The sequence below is a fragment of the Pelodiscus sinensis genome, chromosome 18, assembly GCF_049634645.1.
Source record: "Pelodiscus sinensis isolate JC-2024 chromosome 18, ASM4963464v1, whole genome shotgun sequence".
Taxonomy (NCBI): Eukaryota; Metazoa; Chordata; order Testudines; family Trionychidae; genus Pelodiscus; species Pelodiscus sinensis.
The window spans coordinates 1,558,002-1,567,122 of record NC_134728.1 but is presented as its reverse complement, the minus strand read 5'-3'; the positions used below and the strand labels follow the sequence as shown (position 1 = coordinate 1,567,122).

The window sequence follows — 9,121 nt, the reverse complement described above, 5'->3', positions numbered from 1 at the left end:
TCCCCTGCCATGATAAACATGACCTCAGTGCAGCTGTCATTGTGGTCCTACTTCCACTTGATCCTGATTGCTTTGAGGGGCGCAGAAGATAGAACCCTTCACTAGAAAAATACACAGGCGGGTCAGTATCAGTCCTGGAATCTAGACGGAGCTTTGCTTCACAAGGACACCAACTGTTAACTTCATTTCCAATGACAAAAGGCCTTATGGGCAATTATCTTTTCCATCCATGTGCGGAATACATTTTGTTATGTGTGCTGAGGCACGTGCACGTGTGTGTGGGTGGGTGGGTGCTCGGCGGGGAGGCATCTGACTGTCTCATGAGCACCCGGCTTCGAGGGACACTGCCGCTGGCAATAAAACCCGTGGATGTCCGACCCTTTCCAACACGTGAGCCGAGAGCTCGAAAGAGCCTTTTGGGAGAAGGGTTCAGCCATGGAGAGGAGGGAATCCCGCCGGCAGCTGTACTCTGGATGGCCTTGGATCCGAGAACACAGGGCCCTCCTGGCTCTCCTAGTCCCGCCTGCCTCTGCTAAGCAGGCTCCCTTTGAAGACCTCTGAGGTTGGGGGTCGGTGACTCCCCTTCTCAAACGGCCCCATGGCCTAATGGCCACAAGTCTTTCCCCCACCTCCACTTTCCCCGTCCTTTTCTCCGCTGGGAAGCCACGACCAGCCCACAAGATCCATGCTACCTCCTTCGCCTCCCTTTGTCCTCGTGTCCCAGCGCGGCCGGGGGCCCCCGACGCTGCACCCCCACCCGCAGCCAGATGTGACTCTCAGCGGGCAGGTGGAACCGAAGGTGTTATTGGTCTCCAGGGACACCGTGTAGCAGGAGATCGATGTTAGCACAGACCCCGAGAGCAGGCAGCTTTATTCTTCTGGGGGAAAGAGGGCTCCTGACCCCTCTCACCGGCCCTACCCCCCAGCCTGGGGCAGCCCCCCCTCTCCTTTGTGTCTCTTCCCGGGCAGGAGTGAATTCCTACGTTGCCCCCAGGAGTCTGGGCCCAGTGGGTCATGCTCAGCCTCACCCCCCCCCCCAATACAGCAGAGCGATGTAACAGCCCCCCACTGGGTCTCACCTCGCTTCTCTGAGCAGCCCCTATTAGCCCCCCGAGCGCTGCCGTCTGGACTGGAGCTGGAAGAGAGTCGTGGGGGTTCCCCTAGACACAGTCCCACTGGCGCTGAGCGTTGCCCTGCGCACAGGGGCTGCATTCCCGCCGCCCATTGGAACAGCCGCTCTCCGCCAAGCGCCTGGCGGGGCAGCCAGACCTCGGCCAGCGGGAGGGCGCTCGAGAGCCAGGCTGGGGCCTGTGCGGTGCGTCCCGGCCGGCAGGTTTGGAGCGGGGGGGGTTGCCCAGTTCTCCGCGCAGCCAGAGCTGGCAGCGTTCGCCCGAGGCCTGCCCGGCCTCGCCCAGGGAGCGCGCAGCCGGCGAGGGCTGGCTGCGCGCACCGCCCAGGTGCGCCTCCGCCCGTCTGGCGGGCTGCCCGGGCAGCGCGTCCCCCCGCAGCGCACGGAGAGCCGCGGCCGGCGGGGCCCTTTCTCGGGAGGAGCCCGGAGCAGCGGGGGGAGGCGCTTTCCTCCGGCCCAGGAAGGGTTCCCAGCCCGAGCGAGGCCCCTCCCCCAGCGGGCCGGAGCTGTCGGGGGCGCTCGAGGTTAGGGATGGGAGTCACGTCGTCCGAGCTTCCGCCGCAGCGCGCCCAGCTCACCCGGGGCCGGGCGCCCCCAGCCGCGAGTTACCCCACAAAGGGCTTCACCGAGTTCGGGGCAGGGGCGGGGACCCGGCCCCCGAGGCTTGCTGCTCCCCCCCCCCCCCGCATTAGCTCCAGCCCTGCGCCCCCTCCCCAACCAAACCGTGCACCTCCACTCCGCTCCTGCGCCCTCCCCGCAGCCCCTTCCCACCCACCGAGCTCCGCATTTTGGGCCCCACCCCAGCGTGTAGGGGGGGCCACAACATCGACTCGCTCCCGCCCCCCAGGCGCTGGTCTGCAAGTGGAAGGGGGGGGGGAGGTTGCTTCTCCCTTTTGCGCGACTGATTTTTCTGTGGCTCCCTGGCCCCCTGCCCCCAAAGAAGGTGCCCGCCCCTGTGTCGGGGGCAGGAGTCCGAGCCGGGGCTCTTTCGACTGGGCTCATTCTGCGGAGCGGTGCGAGGAAGAGTTTTCAAAGTTGCCAGCAAGTTTGGCCGCCCCCAGCCCCCACCCCCCACCCGCTCGGGGCCGGCCGGCGTCTGGCCCGTGAGCGTCTCAGACAGGCCCCACGACAAAGCTCCAAGGGAAATGGGGGCGAGGACGGTGCATGGCTGCTGCGAGGGGGTGGGGGTGGCCCGGGGAGCTCTGTGCGGCACAGATCAGCGCGGCCTAAAACCCGCGCCAGGGAGCAGCAGCAGCTGGTTATGTAGGTGCCTGGACCATGCGCTGCCCGGTGGGATGGGGGTGATGGTGGAATTCTTCCTCTGCGCCCCTCCTCCTGCATGTGGCTTCTTCATGGGCGCAAAGCCCTGTTGCTAGGGGCTTCGTGCTACTGCCCCCCTGGTGGCTATTCCCTCACATGGATGGCACAGGCACAGCCGGGGCATTTGGACCCCTTTGGAATACACCTGCCCCTCCATTTGCGCCCCTGGTCAGAGACCTAACCAACTCCCTGCACATCCAGGGGCCGCTCCATGCATGCCAGTGCTGGGCCTGGACCTCTGACTCTCCCAGCAATGTGGCACGAGACCGAGCCCTGCGTTCCGAAGGGTCCCACAGGAGCAAACGACAGGCCTGGGGTCATTCTCACGCCCCGGAAATGCAGCCGCCCACAGGATGGCAGGGGGCAGCTAGTCTGCATGAGAATCACTGGGTACCAGCTCGAATGGAGGGGAGCCGGGACCGGTTCTGTGGGAGCCGGTTCACACCTGGCCTGCTGTGCCGACCCCAAAATTCCCTCCGTCTGCTCGCCAGCTCCTGCCGTTGACTCCGCGGCTTGGCACGGCGACTCCCGGGACCCAGGCCTCTCCAGCTGGTTAAGTTCTCCCGGGGTCGTGCCCTCCGGAAGAGCGTGGCTGCGGTGGCGTCTCTGCCCGAAGCTTGAAGGAGCGGCCAGCCGTGGCTAAGGCGTGACGTTGGCATGGGAAGCCATGTCACCGGTATGCAGCACGTGGGATGTGAGGGGTCTGCGTGGCCGGCGTGGAACATGTGGCCTGAGGTGTGGAGGGCTCGCATGGCTCCTGAGAGCAATGGGCACGCCGGGCGCCAGCCCTGTGCCTGCTGTCAGGCCTGGTGCCAAGCTGAGGATTTACAAAGAAACCCACCCCGGGCAAAGGCTCTGGATGGGGGACCCCCTGAGTAAGGGACAAGAGTTTGTAGCTGGGTGAGAGAAGAGGAAACGACACGGTTTATCCCCTATGGAGGAGACTCTGCTAACCTGGTTCTCATGACCAGCGCTGGCCCATCCCATATTCCTTGTAGGCTGGGGGCTTGGGAGGTCACTCAGGAGAGATTCCAGTGCCACCCAGTGGATGAGCAGGGTGCTCACAGCTGGGCTTTTTGTTTCTATGGGTGGTGCACATTGCACATGCCTTGTGCACATGAAAAAATTATTCCGCATGTGGATGGAAAAAATCTGCCCATGGATGGTTAAGACGAGAGGGAATATTGGTCCTGTCCATAGGATGAATCAGTGGCCATCCCAGGACCTGCATTTTTGGGGGTGCCCTGTGGCAGCCGCTGCAACTGTCCTATAGACGGGAGGGATTACAGGGGCCTGGCGCAGGGCAACAGCAGGGGACCCCCCCACCACACTAACCACTGGGCAGTGGGAGCTGGAGCCGCCTGGCAGCCTGCCCCACCCTGCCACGCTGCCCTCTCAGCCTGCTGGGCTCTGCTTCTCCTCGGCAGCTGGAAGCAGAGCGCCCCGGCTGCAGGGCACTCTGCTTCCCATCACTGTGGGGGAGAGGGCGGTGTGGCAGGGCAGAGCAGAGGCGAGACTTAGTGGAAGGGGGGGGCGTATGGCGGGGGGAAGGGGTTGCCCCTGCCCCCACTCCGCTCTCAGGGTGGCCCCGTTCATGGCAGGCTGATCCCAGCTTTCTGGCCTGGAGAAGAACACGTTGGCTGAGAAATCCTCTCTTAGACAGGGAAGCAACATCAATCTAGGCTCCAGGTTGCGTTTTGTGTTTTCCTTTACCCCGGGCCTGATGTTTCCGAGCTTACACTGGCTTTTCTTTGAAAATCGGTCTCCAGTTCTGCTAACTAGACTGCCAGCCGGTATTACTGGAGCCAGGTCTGGGCGCCTGGCAGCAAGGCGAGTGGGGAAGTGAGGGGGACCAGCAAACCCGATGGGTGTGCATTGCAGGGGGCCAGGGGAGAGGGGACTGGGTGTAACCAAGTGTGTGGGGAGTGTAAATTCCTAGCCTGCACTGGGAATGAGCAAGCCTGATGGAACCCAGGAAAGCATTTGTCTTGCCACCAGCCAGTAGATGGATAGGGCTCCCCCAGGGGTGAGGGGGGGGCAGGCATGGCTGTCTTTGTAAGCCAGTGGTGGTGATTCACCCTGGACGCCTTGTGGATTGGATTCACTCTGCTTGCTTTGTTATGTTGCATGTGATTTCTACTGTCCTGTAGTAACCCCGTGTGTGTGTGCCTCAGTTTCCCTGGGCACTGCACCAATAGCTAGATGGGGATGGGAATTCTGCAGTGAGTGTCTCCCACAGGCACACGATGGCTGATGCCTTCTGTAACCTGAGCCTGGGGGAGGGGAGGGTGACCAGAAGGCTTGAGGCCAGGTGGGCTGCTGGGGATGTGAGTGGGTCTCGCTGGCTTGGGGTACAGGGCGGGGGGCTGGGCCCTTGGCTCTGGGCCCCCTCTCCCCAGGATGGATGGTGCTGACTGTTCCTGGTTCTCCTGCTGACAAGTCTGTTCTACTGGGAACTAATAAACCTTCTGCTTTCCCTGTTGGCTGAGAGTCACCTGTAGGGTTTAGGCTGCCATGGGGCGGGGGTGGCTGAAGGGTGCAGGGGTTCAGGGGCAAGAGGGACACCATGTTCCTGGGGGCCAGGGAAGCCAAAATCCAAGTTCGCCAGGTGCCATTTGCCCTAGGGCCGGTCCCACTGATGGGTATTTCCATTAAAACCCACCAGGCCCCTCCTGCTTCCGCCTCCCCAACTTTCCCCACGAATGACCCAACGGCTCAGTTACAAACTACCCGGCACCGGGCCCCCAATGGCCCCTGTCGCCTGCTTTCCCCTGCGCCCCGCAAAGGCACCGGCTTGGCTCCAGCCAGGCCCCTTCCCCAGCGCTGGGGGGTCACACGGTCGGGGGCTGAGACTCTGCCGGGAGGGGTTCGCCGCAGGACCCGCCTTGCTTCCCAGAGCCGAGGCGCGGGCTGAGCCCGGAGCCCAGCGCAGCGCGCACCGCCCCGGCTGCGGGGAGCCGCCCAGGAGCGCGGAGCAGCCGCTGCCGGCCCGGCCCCGAGGGGCCCCTCGCAGCGCCCGGGATGGAGGGCGCGGCCCGCGATCGATCGGGGCTGGCGGGGGCGCGCCCGTGCGAATGCGGCGCCCTCGGGGGAGGCTGAAAAGCCAGGACAGCCGGGCCGGACGGCGCGTCGCAGCCGGGTGGGTGGGGGTGGGGCCTGCCCCCGAGCCCCTCTTCGCTGAGGGGCAAGGCCCCCCCCCCCGGCAGCGGCCGGCGGGGGAAGGAGCGAACGGGAGGGGCTGGGGAGGGCAGGAGGAATGAAAGAGTAACCCCCCCCCCCCAGCGCCTCCGCCGGCTGCCCCATCCGGGCAGGCTCCGGCTCCTGCTGCCTCCGGGGGAGGGGGGCGTTCAAAGAGGGGAGCGGGGTTTGGAGAGGGGCATCCAGCAGGGGCCCTTCTTCCTGCCCCCTCCCTCCAGCCCCTCCCGACCCCTCCTCTTCCCTTCAGCCCCTCCCCCAGCCCTCCCCTCCTGCACCCCTCGCCTCCATCCCTTTTCTCCTGCCCCCTGCCCTCCATCCCGATCTCCTCCCTTCCCCCCTCCCCTCCTGCATCCCTCTGCTCTTCCCTCCAGCCCCTCCCCAGCTGCACCCCTTCCCATCCCCCCTCCCCCTCCATCCCTCTGCCCTTCCCTCCAGCCCCTCCCCAGCTGCACCCCTTCCCATCCCCCCTCCCCCTCCATCCCTCTGCCCTTCCCTCCAGCCCCTCCCCAGCTGCACCCCTTCCCATCCCCCCTCCCCCTCCATCCCTCTGCTCTTCCCTCCAGCCCCTCCCCAGCTGCACCCCTTCCCATCCTCCCCTCCCCCTCCATCCCTCTGCCCTTCCCTCCAGCCCCTTCCCAGCTGCACCCCTTCCCATCCCCCCTCCCCCTCCATCCCTCTGCCCTTCCCTCCAGCCCCTCCCCACCTCTTCACCCCTCCCCTCCAACATCCCTCCATCCTCCTCCCCTGCACCCCTCCCACTCCCCTTCCCCCAGCCCTCCCGCCCCCCTCCCCGCCCCCCTCCGGAAGTCTCTCCCTCCTCTCTCCTCCTCTCCGCCAACATGGCCGCGAAGTCGGATGGAGCGGGAGCCGGGGCCGGGGCCGGGGCCGCCGTGCGCCTGGAGGGCGCGGAGGACGCGGGGGGCGGCGGGGCGCGGCGGGGCGGGGGCGCGGGGCCCGGGCCGGGCCGGCGCTACAGCCTGCGGGACGGCTGCTGGCTGCTGGGCGCGCTGCTGGTCTTCTTCTCGGACGGGGCCAGCGACCTGTGGCTGGCGGCCCATTACTACCTGCGGCGCCAGCGCTGGTGCTTCGGCCTCACGCTGCTCTTCGCGCTGCTGCCCTCGCTCGTGGTGCAGCTGCTCAGCTTCCGCTGGTTCGTCTACGACTTCGCCGCGCCGCGCCCGCCCGCCGGCACCAAGGACAGCGGCTGCAGCAAGGGCAGCGCCCGCCCCGGCCCCGGCCCCGGCCCCGGCCCCGCGCCCGCCCGCGCCCGCGGCTGCTGCCGCCTCTGCATCTGGATCCTGCAGTCCCTCATCCACCTCCTGCAGCTGGGGCAGGTCTGGAGGTAGGGCGGGCCGGGGGGCGCGGCGGGGGCAGGGCGGCGGGTGGGGCGGGCCGGGGGGCGCGGCGGGGGCAGGGCGGCGGGTGGGGCGGGCCGGGGGGCGCGGCGGGCAGGGCGGCAGGTGGGGCGGGCCGGGGGGCGCGGCGGGGGCAGGGCGGCGGGTGGGGCGGGCCGGGGGTCGCAGCGAGGGCAGGGCTGGAGGTGGTGCGGGCCGGGGGGCGCGGCAGGTGGAACGGGCCGGGGGGCGCAGCGAGGACAGGGCTGCAGATCGGGCGAGCGGGGGGGGGGGGGGGGCGCGGTAGGGGCAGGGCTGCAGGTGGGGCGGGCCGGGGGGCGCAGCGAGGGCAGGGCTGGAGGTGGTGCGGGCCGGGGGGCGCGGCAGGTGGAACGGGCCGGGGGGCGCAGCGAGGGCAGGGCTGGAGGTGGTGCGGGCCGGGGGGCGCGGCAGGTGGAACGGGCCGGGGGGCGCAGCGAGGACAGGGCTGCAGGTCGGGCGAGCTGGGGGGCGCGGTAGGGGCAGGGCTGCAGGTCGGGCGAGCGGGGGGGCGCGGTAGGGGCAGGGCTGCAGGTGGGGCGAGCGGGGGGGCGCGGTAGGGGCAGGGCTGCAGGTCGGGCGAGCGGGGGGGCGCGGTAGGGGCAGGGCTGCAGGTCGGGCGAGCGGGGGGGCGCGGTAGGGGCAGGGCTGCAGGTCGGGCGAGCGGGGGGGCGCGGTAGGGGCAGGGCTGCAGGTCGGGCGAGCGGGGGGGCGCGGTAGGGGCAGGGCTGCAGGTCGGGCGAGCGGGGGGGCGCGGTAGGGGCAGGGCTGCAGGTCGGGCGAGCGGGGGGGCGCGGTAGGGGCAGGGCTGCAGGTCGGGCGAGCGGGGGGGCGCGGTAGGGGCAGGGCTGCAGGTCGGGCGAGCGGGGGGGGGGGCGCGGTAGGGGCAGTGCGCGAGGTAGGGCGGGTCGGGGGGCGCAGCCGGGGCGGGGCTGGAGATGGGGCGAGTCCAGGTCCTTGACCCTGGGGACCCCGCGGGGGAGCTCAGCTGGAGCGGGTCCGGAGGTGGGGCGGTTCTGGCCCCGCTGCCTGGCCTGGCGGAGGTTGGGGGGGTGAAGGGAGGCTCAGCTTGGGCAGGGCTGGAAGCCACGTGCTGGGGATTTTCGGCGGTGCAAGGGGGGGGCAGGGCAGGAGGCCTAGGCTGGGGGGGGGGTTGGGGTTCCCGCCCCTCTTTCAGGGGTAGCTGGGGCCGGGCCCTAGCCTCCCCCGGAGTGCGGGAGCTGTGTGGCTCTGCCCCTCCCCACACCAGGCTCTTCAACCCAGGCCAGGGGCTTCTGCCAGGCTCATGCCCCCCCTGCCGCTGCCAGTGGAGGAGTTTGAGGAAGGGGGTGGGGGACAAAGGACCCTGCCCTGCCCGGAGAAGTCGGCTGCCAGGCGGGGGGTAGGGGCCCTCGAGGGGACGGGAGCTGGTTGTAGCTGAATGCCCCTGGCCGGGGGGGGCCCATCTCTGGGTTTTGCCCACGAAAGCTGATGCCAAGTGAATCTGTTGATCTGTGATGCCACCGGCCTCCTTGACCCTGAGGACGGGCCAGTGGCTCTGTCCCTGCCCCCTCCCGCCCAGCTGCTCTGTCCCCTGCCTCTGGATTCCTCCTCTGAACCGTTCCGCAGACCTCAGCGAGCAGGTGGGGCCAGGGGCTCAGCCTGCCCCCCAGGCCCAGAGGCCCATCGCCCGCTACCCCCTGGAACCTGCCACTCCAAGCCCCTCTCCCCCAGCTCTCAGGCTCCTCACTCCTAAGCCCTGTGCTCAGCTGCCCCCACCCCAGGGTGGGGGTGAGGGGGATGGACATGGCCCCAGCTGCTTGCCTGGCACAGCTGGGCGAGTGCAGGAAAGAGTCTGGCCTGTAATCAGATCCGAAGCTCAACAGCTCGTTCGGGGGGGGCCGCTCCCCTGGGGTGGGAGCATCCGGCCAGCATGGGGGGAGGACGGTGGCGGAGACCTGGGCTGCTTCTCCTTTGGCGTGTGTCTGGACATTGTGATACAAACTCCCTCCTGTGAGTCAGAAGAGCGTAGAGTCCTGGCCAAGCCAGAGTCTGGGGGATGGGGGCAGCTCTGGGTCGAGCCAGGCTTTGAGTGCTGAATGTAACTGATGTGCCATGGGGC

The 9,121-nt window shown here is 68.3% G+C and overlaps 1 protein-coding gene across 1 annotated transcript in view; it reads left to right on the top strand.

Moving 5' to 3' along the window:
- The first annotated feature begins 6,486 nt into the window (after positions 1–6,486).
- XKR7 (XK related 7) overlaps positions 6,487–9,121 on the top strand; it is a 33,977-nt gene continuing 31,342 nt past the window's right edge. The window contains exon 1 of the mRNA XM_075900842.1: positions 6,487–6,989. Within this exon, the coding sequence (XP_075756957.1) occupies positions 6,487–6,989 (503 nt within the window). The remainder of the gene's footprint in view (positions 6,990–9,121) is intronic.